This window comes from Carcharodon carcharias, chromosome 18 (genome assembly GCF_017639515.1).
Source record: "Carcharodon carcharias isolate sCarCar2 chromosome 18, sCarCar2.pri, whole genome shotgun sequence".
NCBI lineage: Eukaryota > Metazoa > Chordata > Chondrichthyes > Lamniformes > Lamnidae > Carcharodon > Carcharodon carcharias.
Window position 1 is genome coordinate 103,508,236 of NC_054484.1, and position 14,890 is coordinate 103,523,125.

The 14,890-nt window shown below is 42.0% G+C and overlaps 1 protein-coding gene across 1 annotated transcript in view; it reads left to right on the top strand.

Annotated features, from left to right (window-relative positions):
- The window catches only part of LOC121290582 (histone-binding protein RBBP7), a 40,150-nt gene that overhangs the window by 6,911 nt on the left and 18,349 nt on the right, over positions 1-14,890 (top strand). The window contains exons 2-4 of the mRNA XM_041211191.1: positions 1,831-1,975; positions 7,191-7,336; positions 8,273-8,446. Of these exons, the coding sequence (XP_041067125.1) occupies positions 1,831-1,975; positions 7,191-7,336; positions 8,273-8,446 (465 nt within the window). The remainder of the gene's footprint in view (positions 1-1,830; positions 1,976-7,190; positions 7,337-8,272; positions 8,447-14,890) is intronic.

Below are 14,890 nucleotides of genomic sequence, written 5' to 3' on the forward strand. Positions count from 1 at the left end.
TCCCTGCATCCAGACTGTATAGCTTTGTCAGAATTTTATGTTTCAATGAGATCCCCTCTAAACTCCAGTGAATACAGGCCTAGACGGCCCAATCTCTCTTAATACGACAATCCTGCCATCTCGGTAATCAGTCTGGCCAACCTTCGCTGCACTCCCTCTATGGCAAGTATATCCTTTCTTAAGTGAGGAGACCTAAACTGCACACAGTACTCTAGGTGTGGTCTCACCAAGGCCCTGTAGAGCTACAGTAGGACATCCTTGCACCTGCACCTCTTGCAATGAAGGCTAATATACCATTTGCCTTCTTAACTGCTTGCTGCACCTGCATGCTTGCTTTCAGTGATTGGTGTACAAGGACACCCAGGTCCCTTTGTACATCAACATTTCCCAATCTATCACCATTAAAATAATACTCTGCTATTCTGTTTTTTCCTACCAAAGTGGATAACTTCACATTGATCCATGTTATATTGCATTTGTGATGTATTTGCCCACTCACTCAACCTGTCTGAATTGCCTTGAAGCTTCTTAATATCCTCCTCACCCCTCACATTCCCACTTAGTTTGTGTTGTCAACAAACTTGGAAATATTACATTTGGTTCCCTCATCCAAATCATTGATATATAGTGAATAGCTGGGGCCCAAGCACTGATCCCTGCAGTACCCCATCAGTCACTGCCTGCTATTCCAATAAAAGACCCATTTATTCCTACTCTGTTTCCTGTTTGTTAACCAATTCTCAATCCATGCCAATATATTGCCTCCAATTTCATGTGTTTTAATTTTGTACACTAACCTTTTATGTGGGACTTTATCAAAAGCTTTCTGAAAATCCAAATACACTACATCCACTGGTTCTCCCTTATCTATACTGCCAGTTATGTCCTCAAAAAAACTCCAATAGGTTTGTCAAATGTGATTTCCCTTTCATAAACCCATGTTGACTTTGTCTAATCCCATTGATATTTTCTTAGTGTCCTGTTATTACATCCTTTATAATAGACTCTTGTATTTTCCCTACCGCTGATAGTAGGCTAACGGGTCTGTCATTTCCTGTTTTCTCTCTCCTTCCTTTTTTAAATAGTGGGGTTACGTTTACCACCCTCCAATCTGCCAGGACTCTTCCAGAATCAAGTTGGAGAAAGTATTCTTGGTAACATCTGTATTCAGTTTTGTTTTCTAAAAGAAGTAGTCTGCTGAATAGACACCACCCATTGAAAAGAGATTGAGTAAAGACAATTGAAGGGACTTTAGAGAAAATTTAAAAGCAAAATATTGCAGATGCTAGAAATCTGAAATAAAAATAAAAAATGCTGGAAAAACTCAGCAGGCCTGGCAGCATCTGTGGAGAGAGAGATGAAGTTTACATTCCGAATGACTCTTCAGACTCTGTCCTTTATTTTGACTTTTTCCCAACCCCCCATCCCCCTTCAGGGCTACCTGTAACTTGTTCTTACGTTTGGCTTTCAGAGAGCACTGACCCTTGTTCTTTTATTAACACATTCTGCTATCTTATCTTTATGCCTCTATCAGCACCCTCTTTAGTCTTCAACACTATCATTGCCACTCCCTTTGTCTTGTGTCCATGACATCTTTATTCAAATCTCTCCTGAGTTTCCACCTATCCCTGACCTTCAATTTTGCTCCGCCTGCTCCAATCACATTTCTTCCTCTCTTCAGCTGAAGAAGAGTCTGTAACACCTTAACTCTTACACCTCATGTTCCTAGAATAAGCATTTTTAATATGGTATGGCAGTGTAATTTTTATTTCAATTTATTTTATGGAAACTGGCAGTAGGCTGAAATTGAAAGGTAAACTGTTCTTTCAGTTTATGACGACGCAGTGGAGGAGCGTGTAATCAATGAAGAATATAAAATATGGAAGAAGAATACTCCATTTCTGTATGACTTGGTTATGACACATGCGTTGGAATGGCCAAGTCTTACTGTACAATGGCTTCCTGATGTTACCAGGTAAGTTGATTTTTCACTCTGTTCTTTTGCAGCTCTATTAAAATTCCCTGTGTTTGATATCTACTGTTCTTGTTTGTAAAACATTAAAATGAAAAATAGGCTTTCTTAGCTAAGGAATAAAAATGAACACAGCTATGTTAACTGAAATGTATACATTACAATGCTACTGTGTTTTCCATTTGGGCTGTATTGGGCTGGTGAATATGACTATGGAACAGGATGCACAAATCATAGTTTAAACCAAGTTAATCCACGTTCTTCTAACAGGCAATTAAGACACACTCAAGAGCAGTTCAGTTGACGTAAGAAATAGGAGCTGGAGTAGGCCATGGCCTGCTCCACCATTTAATAAGATCATGACTGATTTACTTCAAATCCACCTCCCACATTATCCCCATATCCCTTAATTCCTTTAGTACCCAAAAATCTGCCAATCTCTGTCTTGAATGTAATCAACATCTTGGCATCCACAGCTCTCTGTAGGGTAGAGAATTCCAGAAGTTCACAATTCTTCGATGAAATTTCTCCTCATCTCAGCCCTAAGTGGCTGGCCTCTTATTCCGAGATTGTGACTGCGTTCTTGATTTCCCCAGCCAGGGAAAAACATTTTGTGTCTACCTGTCAAGTCCCTTGAGAATTTTATGTTTCAATAGATCACCCCTCATTCTTTTAAACTTAAGGAAATATAGGCCTAGTCCACTCTATCTCTCCAAAGACATACCCCTTATCTCAGGAACTAGCCTAGTGAACATAGTTGCCCTAATGGGAGCGCAATGCATGTCCCTCCCAAGGAAAGGAGACCAAAACGCCTTGCTGTACTCCAGGTACAACCTCACCAATGCCATGTATAATTATAGTAAATCTTTACTTTTTACTCCAATCCCTTTGTAACAAAAGCTAACGTAGCATACAGTCACAGCAAATGCTAACTTTCTATGATTCATGTACATGGACACCTAGGTACCTCTGAATGTACAGTTCCCTAGACTGACCATTCAAAAAATTCTGCTTTTTATTTTTCCTACCAGAGGTGGCAGACTTCACCGCATTTGGCTGCATTGTAATCCATCTGCTGAGTTCTTGCCCATTCGCCTAACCTGTCTGTATCCCTCTGCAGCCTCTTTGCCACCTCCTCACCGCTTACTTTCCCACCTAATTGTATTGTCTGCCATTTTCAATACATCATGAAGCCATGAATATAGATTATAAACAGCTGAGGCCCAAATACTGATTCTTGCGGTACCCTGCTAATCACAACCTGCCAACCCAAAAATACCCCAATTATTCCTAAATTGTTTCCTGCCCATTTCACTCAACTTAGCTTGGAAAAGTAAATCCACCAATGTCTAGCTGAGTCCTGTCGAGAGGAGAAGAGAAACATAATATCCCCATTCAAGTCATATCACCCCTTGATAAAATGCTGTACCACTGGGCAATGGTCAGGATTTGCATTTTATTTATCAGTGACATGCAAGGAGGTGTGGGAACATAGTGCAGTATAATGAAAATGTAACCATTAGAATGTACATGCTTGTCTTATCATGTTTTCTGCTTGATGTATATATTATAAACGAGTCTGCATGTCTTGCTGTTCTAATTAACCCACACAGAACTATTAACAGTTTTTTAATCTGGCAATGTATCAAATCTTTCTAAATTGTGGTGGCATCCCTTGAAATAACCTAATTTTTTTTCGTCATTCACGGGATGTGGGCATCACTGGCTAGGCCAGCATTTAGTGCTCATTCCTAGTTGCCTTTGAGAAGGTGGTGATGAGCTGCCTTCTTGAACTGATGCAGTCCATGTGGTGTAGGTACACCCATAATGCTGTTAGGGAGGGAGTTCCAGGATTTTGACACAGCAACAGTGAAGGAACGGCGATATATTTCCAAGTTGGGGTGGTGAGTGGCTTGGAGGGAAATTTCCAGGTGGTGGTATTCCCATGTGTCTGCTACCCTTGTTCTTATAGATGGAAGCAGTCGTGGTTTTGGAAGGTGCTATCTAAGAAGCCTTGGTGAGTTTCTGCAGTGCATCTTGTAAGTGCTACACGCAGCTGCCACTGTGTGTCGGTGGTGAAGGGAATGAATGGGGAAAGGATGGGGCGCCAATCAAGCGGACTGTTTTGTCCTGGATGGTGACAAGCTTCTTGAGTGTTGTTGGAGTTGCACTCATCCAGGCACGTGGAGAGTATTCTGTCATACTCCTGACTAGTGCCTTGTAGATGGTGGACAGGCTCTGGGGAGTTAGGAGGTGAGTTACTTGCCTCAGTATTCCTAGCCTCTGACCTGTTCTTGTAGCCACAGTATTTATATGGCTAGTGCAGTTCAGTTTCTGGTCAATGGTGTTGATAGCGGGAGATTCAGCGTTGGTCATCCTGTTGAATGTCAAGGGATGATGGTTAGATTCTCTGTTGTTGGAGATGGTCATTGCCTGGCACTTGTGTGGCACGAATGTTATTTGCCATTTGTCATTCAAAGCCTGGATATTGTCCAGGATTTGTTGCATTTGGACATGGACTGCTTCAGTATCAGAGGAAATGTGAATGGTGCTGAACATTGTGCGATCATTAGCAAACATCCTCATTTCTGACCTTATGATGGAAGGGAAGTCATTGAAGCAGCTGAAGATTGTTGGGCCTAGGACTCTACCCTGAGGACCTTCTGCAGTGATGTCCTGGAACTGAGATGATTGACCTCCAACAACCTTAACCATCTTTCGTTGTGCTAGGTGTGACTCCAAACAACAGAGATTTTTCCGTCTGATTCCCATTGACTCCAGTTTTGACAGGGCTCCTTGATGCCACATTCGGTGAAATGATTGTCAAGGGTAGTCACTGTCACCTCCCCTCTGGAGTTTGGCTCCTTTGTTCATGTTTGAACCAAGGCTGTAATGAGGTCAGGAGCTGAGTGTTCTGGCGAAACCCAAACTGAGCGTCAGTGAGCAGGTTATTGCTAAGCAAGTGCAGCTTAATAGCACTGTTGATGACCCCTTCTGTTTCTTTACTGATGACTGAGAGTAGACTGATAGGGCAGTAATTGGCCGGTTTGGATTTGTCCTGTTTTTTGTGTACAAGGCATACCTGGGCAATTTTCCAAATTGCTGGGCAGATGCCAGTGCTGTAGCTGTACCTTGGCTAGGGGGCGCAGTAAGTTCTTCGGTACTATTGCCGGAATATTGTCTGGGCCCGTAGCCTTTGCAGTGTCCAGTGCCTTCAGCCATTTCTTAATATCATGTGGGGTGAATCGAATTGACTGACATCTGTGATGCTGGGGACCTCCAGAGCAGACCGAGGTGGATCATCCACTCGGCACTTCTGACTCGAGTGTTGCAAATGCTTCAGCCTTATCTTTTGCACTGATGTGCTGGGTTCCTCCATCATTGAGGATGGGGATATTTTTGGAGCTGCCACCTCCAATGAGTTGTTCAATTATCCATCACCATTCATGACTCGATGTGGCAGGACTGCAGAACTTAGATCTTACCTGTTGGTTGTGGAGTTGCTTAACTCTGTTTATCGCTTGTGTGCTAAACAGCATAAGCACCAAGTAGTCCTGTGTTGTAGCTTCACCAGGTTGACACCTCATTTTTAGGTAAGCTTGATGCTGCTCCTGCCATGCCCCTCTGCACTGTTCATTTATCCACAGTTGACACCCTGGCTTGGTGGTAATGGTAGAGGTGATATGCTGGACCATGAGGTTACAGATTGTGGTTGAGTAGAATGCTGATGCAGATGATGGCCCATAGTGCCTCATGGTTACCCAGTATTGAGTTGCTAGATTTGTTCAAAATCTATCCCATTTAGCACGGTGGTAAATAGGACTTTGTCTTCACAAGGACTGCGCGGTGGTCACTCCTACTGATTCTGTCATGGGCAGATGCATCTATGGCAGGCAGGTTGGTGAGGATGAGGTCAAGTAAGTTTTTACCTCTTGTTGCTTCCCTTACCACCTACCACAGACCTAGTCTTGCAGCTATGTCCTTTAGGACTTGGTCTCTACTGATGCTACTGAGGCACTCTTTTTGATGGATGTTGAAGTCCCCCACCCAGATTACATCCTGTGCCTTTGCCACCCTCAGTGCTCCCTCCAAGTGGTGTTCAACATGGAGGACTGATTCATCAGCTGGATGTTTCCCTGCCCAAGTTTGACCTGATGCCATGAGACTTCATAGTGTCCGGAGTCGATATTGAGTACTCTCAGGGCAATTTCCTCCCGACTCTATACCACTGCCACCACCTCTGCTGGGTCTGTCCCGCTGGTGGGACAGGAGATGGTGGTGTTTGGGACGTAGTCATACTCTCAGCACCATACCTTACAGATGATGTCAGGCTTTTGCTTGGCTAGTCTGTGAGTTAGCTCTCCCAATTTTGACACTAGCCCCCAGATGTTAGTAAGGAGGACTTTGCAGTGTCGACAGGGCTGAGTTTGCCTTTCTGTTTTCCATTGCCTATCTGCCCGGTTCCATTACCTATTTTTTTAAGACTTTTTAGTAGTGGCTTGCTCGGCCATTTCAGAGGGCATTTAAGAGTTAAGCATATTGCTGTGGATCTGGAGTCATATGTAGGCCAATTTCCAGCCGATTTCCTAGCCTAAAGGACATTAGTCATCCAGTTGGGTTTTTACGATAATGGTTTCATGGTCATCATTAGACTTAATTCCAGATTTTTATTGATTTAAAATTTCACCCTGGTGGGATTTGAACCTGGGTCCTCAGAGCATTACCCTGGGTCTCTGGATTACTAGTCCAGTGACAATATCACTACACCACTGCCTCCCCAGGTTATCATACATTAATGTTTCATAAGAAAAATGCAGCAAAAACCCTGTTACTGTTACCAATCTATTCCAGTTGTAAAATGAAAAAAGGATGTTCAATGTCTTATTTCACTTTTATTTTCTACTTGATAACATTGCTTCCAGTATAATGCAGACCAGGAACCACCCATGTTGCATTCTTAGGGGTATTTTATAAATATGACTTGCCCTTTGGCTGTTTTAGAGTATCAGCATTCTAATGAAGTAATAACAATTGAAGATTAGTGTTGTAATCCTTAAAGTTATGACAAAAATTAATGAGTTAAAAATTCAATGAGGAATCTAATTTTGGAAGTTTTCAACTGAAGGAAAAGTATTTCTTTGGTCTAGTGCGGTCTAGCTTTTATGCTGGTTGATTACCAGTTTAATTACCTTATTTAAAAAAACTAATTTCTGTACAGGCCTGAAGGAAAAGATTATAGTGTTCATCGCTTGGTGCTAGGGACACACACGTCTGATGAACAGAACCATTTGGTCATTGCAAGTGTCCAGATCCCCAATGATGATGCTCAATTTGATGCTTCTCACTATGATAGTGAGAAGGGAGGTATGTGCTATAATGTTAGGATGCTGTTGCATGTTGTATTTGAGCTAGATGCTATTTGTGGTTTTAGAGGACAAACAACTATAAAAACATTGATCAACTTGGTTTCTGATTAATTCTAAACTAGCCTTCTACTTCTGTAACTGATCTTTTTGAAATCTGTATTCCATAATAGTTCTGACTTTTTTAAAGTATAATTCTCAGCATCTTTTGTTCCAACAACCTTTGCGTCTTTTGTATCCCTCCCTTCACCCCACTATTAGTGATAGTGCCTTTAATTGCCTAAGCCCCTTGTTTTGAAATTCTGTCTCAATCTCTCAGGCTGCGAAATAACTTGTCTCCATTTGCTAGTTTACATTGAGTGGGTGGGGGGTTTAAAGAAGGCAAGGGAGGATTATTTTGTGTACAATATATAGCAAAATTATAAATATGCCAATAGAGAATATGTTTACAACTTTACTGCTTGTAAAGCTCAGAGAAAATCTTTCACACCTACTGAGTGATTAGCTGTAATGCTAATTCACAGCAGTGTACAAAAGTCCTCTGTGGATTTGATCTCTGTTCCAAAAGTCCAATGCCCAATGTACTTTGCCCTCTTAAAGACATGAACTACAAATGGCACAAATATTGACTTTATCTTTTGTGACTTGTACCTTCTAAGCATTTTCTTCCTTTATTCATACACCTTTTAGGCAGAGCCATGTCAGCAGGTCTTGAATATCAGTTGAAGAGAATACTTTCTAGCCAGTTTTCTCTTCCTTCCCAAGGGGGAAAGAAACTATAACTCAACATCAAATTAGGGTAGCCGAATTGAGAATATTCTGACTTCTGTTACTGAATAACTGTTGGCCATTTTTTTTAAGATAACTCTTCTGCTGTAATGAGTCATTTTGTCATTTAATATTCATTCATTTTGTCCTAATATATCATTTTTTTCAGAATTTGGTGGATTTGGGTCTGTAAGCGGAAAAATAGAAATTGAAATTAAAATCAATCATGAAGGAGAAGTGAACCGAGCGCGTTATATGCCACAGAATCCATGCATTATTGCCACCAAAACCCCCACCTCTGATGTGCTTGTCTTTGACTACACCAAGCATCCATCTAAACCAGGTAATGAACATTGTGCAGTAAGATTATGGAGCCACTAATGTTTGGTGCTTAAACTAAAGTGAAGCCTGTATATATAGGCATCCAAAAAACAAACATTAACAACAACCTGTATTTATATAGCACTTTTAACACAGTAAAACATCCCCAAGAATGGAACCACAAGGACAATTATTGACGGTCCCAAACAAGTTGCATTGCAATAGCTGCAACTGCACCTTGAAACTGTGGACAGCATTCAATGTCTTAAGTCGGTTTACATCTTAAAATACAGGGCACTCGGGTAAGAGGATTGAATGCTTGCATGGCTCTATTCCAGGAATAGAGTACTCTGTTTCTCTGCCATTATGGATGCTGGGTAAAGAACTCACTGTGCCACAAATGACAGGAACTGGACCATGCAACATCACATCTCTCCTCAGTTTCCTGCATGGGAGGGTTCCTATCTCAAGCTCTGGCCCCAGCAGCTGAGATGAATGATTTTACATCTGCAACGGTGCGTCAACATGAAAGCAAACCCTTTGGTGAGACACAATAAATAACGATTAGCTGTTTGCCTGGTGTCCAGAAACAGAATGAGGTTAAATCACATTAATTTTAACCAGATAATTTCCCAACTTTTTCATGAAGTACTTTACTGGCTATTTCTCAAGGCTATCACTTGCAGGAAGCTGTGACCAGCCGGGAGGAATTGGGGGTTCTGAAATCGTTGGAGGCTTGAACTGGAAGAAGAGATGGAATCTCTAGAATGGGGACTTGGTGGTGTCGGGGAGGGAGACTGGGGAGTGGATGATAGCCAGAAGAGACGGAAATGGGTTCTCTCAGGCTGGGGGGGCTGTGCAATGTGGGACTTGAATGGCAACTAGGGAGACTGGGGGCTTGGAGTGGGGTAGACATGGAGAATGGTTTCCCTTTTTCCCTGCCTTTGGTTTCCTGATTTCCCTGCTCAATCAGGTGGCATCTTCATTCTTGGAACTACTTGTATAACTTGTATTAGTGTGCAACCACAGATAAAGATTCTCAAATTAGGGAACCCAACCTTTGAGATAAATCCAATAAAATTCATAGATGTCATGTGGTTAAACCTCCAGGAATGACCCCAAGCAGTACTACTCAAACGTACTGATGAGCTGCTAACAGCCCATTACCCACCCCAGCTCTTCATTAGCTTCTGCATCACGTGGGGAAGAGGTGGGAGGTGCAGAATGGGCCTTTGGACAGCTGTCTGCAGGATGTTAATTGCTCTTCCCCCACCGTCTTGCAATTTGGCTGGGATATCCCAGACAGTTATGGAAAAGGACAATGATGGACCCGAAATAAAGGTTCTGAATTGGGGGGTGGCCGATTTTAATATGATAAGACAGGATCTGGCCAGAGTGGACTGGGAGCAGCTACTTGTAAGAAAATCTACATCAGAGCAGTGGAAGTCATTCAAAAAGGAAGTAGTGAGAGTGCAGGGCCAATATGTTCCTGTAAAGGTGAAGGGTAGGACCAACAAGTCCAGGGAACCCTGGATGTATAGGAATGTACAGGATTGAATAAGGGAAAAAAGGAAAGCTTATTGTAGGTACCGAGGGCTCAAAACAGTGGAAGCCCAAGAGGAATATAGAAAGTGCAGGGGGCTACTTAAAAAAGAAATTAGGAAAGCGAAGAGGGGGCATGAAAAAACACTGGTGGGTAAAATAAAGGGAAATGCAAAGACATTTTATTAGATGCACAAGGATAACCAGAGAAAGAGTTGGGCGCATTAGGGACCAAAGTGGCAACCTGTGTGAGGAGCCGGAAGACATAGGTGAGGTTTTAAATGAGTACTTTGCATCTGTATTCACTATAGAACAGGATGATGTAGCTACAGAAATCGGGGAGAGGGATTGTGATATACTTGAACAAATTAGCATGGAGAGGGAGGTGGCATTAGCGTCTTTAGCAGGCTTAAAAGCGAATAAATTCTCAGGCCCAGATGAGATGTATCCCAGGCTGCTGTGGGAAGCAAGGAAGGAGATTGCAGGGCCCTGACATTAATTTTCAAATCCTCTGGCCACAGGAGAGGTGCCAGAGGAGGACAGCTAATGTGGTACCATTATTTAAGAACGGTGGTAGGGATAAACCAGGAACCTATAGGCCAGTGAGCCCAACATGAGTGGTAGAGAAACTTCTGGAAAAAACTCTGAGGGAGAGAATTAATCTCCACTTGGAGAGGCAAGGATTAATCAAGGATAGCATGGCTTTGTCAGGCGGAGATTACGTCTAACAAATTTGATTGAATTTTTTGAAGAGGTGACTAGGTGTGTAGATGAGGGTAGAGCAGTTGATGTAGTCTACATGGACTTCTGACTTGAGGCTTTTGACAAGGTCTCGTATGGGAGACTGGTCAAGAAGGTAAGAGCCCATGGGATCCAGGGCAATTTGGCAAATCCGATCCAAAATTGGCTTACTGGCAGGAGGCAGAGGGTGATGGTTGAAGGTTGTTTTTGTGACTGGAAGCCTGTGTCCAGTGGCATACCACAGGGTTCGATGCTGGGTCCCTTGCTGTTTGTACCTCCTACATGCATGTACTCTACAATCAGTAAGTTCGCAGATGACACAAAAATTGGTGGCATGGTAAATAACGAGGAGGAAAGCCTTAGATGATATAGATGGGCTGGTCAGATGGGCAGAATAGTGGCAAATGGAATTTAATCCTGAAAATTGTGAGTTGATGCATTTTGGGAGAACTAACAAGGCAAGGGAGTACACGATGAATGGTAGGACAGAAGATCAGAGGGACCTTGGTGTGCGTGTCCATAGGTTCTTGAAGGCAGCAGGACAGGTAGATAAGGTGGTTATGAAGGCATATGGGATACTTGCCTTTATTATTCGAGGCATAGAATACAAGAGCAGGGAGATTGAGGGAGCTGTATAAAGCATTAGTTAGGCCACATCTGGAGTACTGTGTGTGGTTCTGTTTGCCACACTATAGTAAGGATGTGTTTGCGCTAGAGGGTGCAGAGGAAATTCACCAGGATGTTGCCTGGGCTGGAGCATTTCACCTGTGAAGAGACACTAGATAGGCTGGAGCTGTTTTCCTTACAGCAGAGAATGCTGAGGGGGCCACCTGATTGAATTGTACAAAATTGAGGGGCATAGATAGGGTAGATAGGAAGAAACTTTTCCCCTTAGTGGAGGGGTCAATAACCAGGGGGCATAGATTTAAGGTAAGGGGCAGGAGGCTTAGAGGAGAGTTGAAGAAATATTTTTTCACCCAGAGGGTAGGGGGGTATCTGGAACTTACTGCCTGAAAGGGTGGTAGAGGTGGGAACACTTGACATTTAAGAAGCATGAACATTTGAAAGCCATAGTATACAAGGCTATGGGCCAAGTGCTGGAAAATAGGATTAGAGTAGATAGGGGCTTGATGACTGGTGTGGACACGATGGGCCAAAGGGCCTCTTTCCGTGCTGTAATACTCTGCCTCTATGACACTGACCCTACTGCAGCCACCTTGTCCTGTGCACATAATCCCAGCATTAGGGCATCACTCCTTCAATGGGAAAGGACCCTGGGATGGCATTGAACTGGGAGATCCAACAAACGGAATATGAGCTGAAATAGCATCCTGCTGGCTGGGCTTCAGAATTAGGCACAATCACGTTGGGGTAAAGTAAAGGAACACAACAGGAGATGCACCCAACCCCACAATATTTGGCAATGTAGATTGACTATCATGATAATAAGGACACCCGAGTCCCCTAGGTCTCCATAGTTTATAAGTTTCACTATAGCATAATTAAGCTATTGGCAGTGCTAATGAGCTTTACAGAAGCCCATTTACTGAGCAAAATTGTTCAAGGCATTTTAGAAATGTACCTTTTTATGTAATTAACAAGCAACAGCCAACTGGAAACCAAAAGTCTACAGTTTGCACATGTAATGATCAGGTTTCATAATAAGGCAAGTATTTTTTATTTAAAATTGCCATTATTCATCTTTCAGAATTTTGCATTGTATTGAAAGTAGATGTGGTGTGAACAGAAACTTTGTTTTGCAGAGTTGATCCTCCTTTCATTAGAGACTCTGCCAGTAAAATAGTACCTTTCATGCACACATGAGTGATTGCTGCTTTCTTTTGGCTTTTGAGTAATTACTGAGAAGCTGATTGCAGTTATTCATATTGACCATTTGGGTTATTTTTACACAATTCTGAAAATTATTCTTGTTTTATTTTCAAGTGCCTTCCTTTCCTGTACTGTAGTTTGATCACAAAAAGCCTTCATGTATCTTTGTTTCTGCAACAACAATAATTAGTCACCACCTTAATCTAAACATGTAATTTTGACTCCAGTTTCATTGTGGCAGCTTTTAATTAAAGACATCCGATTATACTACATCTACATGTCAATATTTCATCTCCATTTTGCTTTGGGCTCTCTTGAGCTCTATCAGCATAGTGTTGAAATATTTAGGATGGGGGAATTAATAAATCATCATGGGTATTACTTAATATACACCAACTTTGATCGGTGGCTTCCTTTTATTTTGGAATTAGGTGCAAGGTGTGTCAATGTCCCAGTATATTCTAATTTAAGATGACAAACTATTTGGATTTTCTCTAAGCTAAACAGGATGCAAAATGTAATTAATAGGAAGTGATGAGTATCTAACTGTCCATAAGTTATTTGCTTATTCAAATTAAAATGTTTTCTAAGTTTTAAACTGGAAGAACCTCCCATCAATACAAGGCTCTTTTCAAAGATGGTTGTGTTGGGAAGCTCAGTTGTTTGATTGTCATTGGGCCAAACTGCTGAATTTTACATAAAACTGGTTTATGTTAGTTAAAAGTAATACCACAGGGCAGTTCAACTCCAAAGAATCATCGCTTAAATAAATCTGCCTCACAGTACCTCTGGTTTAGAATGGAGGCTTATGCTGTTGTATATTAATAGTCACTTGGTAGTACAGAACTTGAGCACTGCTGAAAAAAGATAAATGCAGTCAAAGTTTTTTGTCTTGCACTCAAAAGGACAGAAGCAAGAATGCCAAATTTCAAAAGCATGAGAAAAGGGTGCTGATTGGTTGGCACGAGGAAAGGGTGCTAATTAGTTGGCAAGTCAGCTCTGGTCGAGATGTTGCCATGGCAAATGCATCAGAGAGCTATTGTGCCCATGCTTCTATTTAGTTCAAAAAAGGTGCATTTAGTGGACATATTCCTTTTGTCTGCAGAGGACAGATACCTGCATATGAATATATGTAGCCTCTAGCAAGTGTAAGTGAGCTACATTGCGAGCCCAACTGATGATCTTAAATTGGTTGTTAGTGTAATTCATGGCACACTTAGGATTGTTCAGCAAATGCTGCCCAAAAGCAAAATCACAAAGCTAACTTGCTGACCAATTAGCACCCTTTTCTCATGCAGTATATATTGTTGCACTTTTTGAAATTTGGCATTCTTGTTTCTGTCCTTATGACTGCAAGACAAAAAACTTCATGTCTCTTTTCAGCAATACACAAGTGCTGGTGTTTATCAGCTCTGTTACAGTCTATTTCCTCCATCTCTGGAACCTCAATTACTGTAAGTGCACAGCAACACTTAACAATATCCCTAATCTTGATGATCTGAAAGGAAGCTTGTGGTACGCTGAAGGTTCCAGTTGGCCTTTTGACTCTCTTCCTTTTGTTGCACGAGTATTCAAGGTGCAGCATGAGAAGGGCATCACTTGGTTGTGCACACTGTGCCACCAGGACCTGATCATGTCCAACTAACAGCTGGTTAGCAAAATTCATATCATCCAATGTTTGTTGCATCCAAATTTTATCCAGACCCATATTGTGCTTAGTGAAAGATCCATCCCCACAAACCAATGCAGTTAAAGTTAACCTTTTAATGTAGAGCTGTCTTTGGCATACTTCAGCCCTCTATTCAATACTGTGCGCCTCTGTGTCAGACAACAGGGAATACCAATGTTCCAGAAATTCAGGTTGCCTACAAGTGTTTGTGGAAAGGTGGGAATGGAGACCATTCATTAAAATCTTCGCCTAGAGAGGGACGAAAGAATGTCAAATGAGAGTTCTCTCTATCTCACTGGCAAACCCCAGTGCTATACCTATACTAGAAAACCCTGGCTGTGGGGATGTTAGTTTAGGTGCTCAAGATTTTAGCACTACAGCTGAGATGTTGTCAGGGCCCATTACGTTCATTGTGTTTAATGTACTCAGCCATTTAATGTTAAGAGGAGTTAATGGAATTGGTTGGGCATTGGGGATGTGGCCAAATGGGATCACTTGCCCTTTTTGGCTGACGTTTGTAAAATGTTCACACTCGTCTTTTGTACTTGCATGCTGGGTTATACTATAAGTTGAAGATTATGATATTCGTGGAGCCCTTCCACCTGTAAGTTTTCTGATTTGCCTACTACCGTTTTGACAGGGTGTGGTCGGAATCAAAGAAAGAACATTGTATAGCACCTTTAA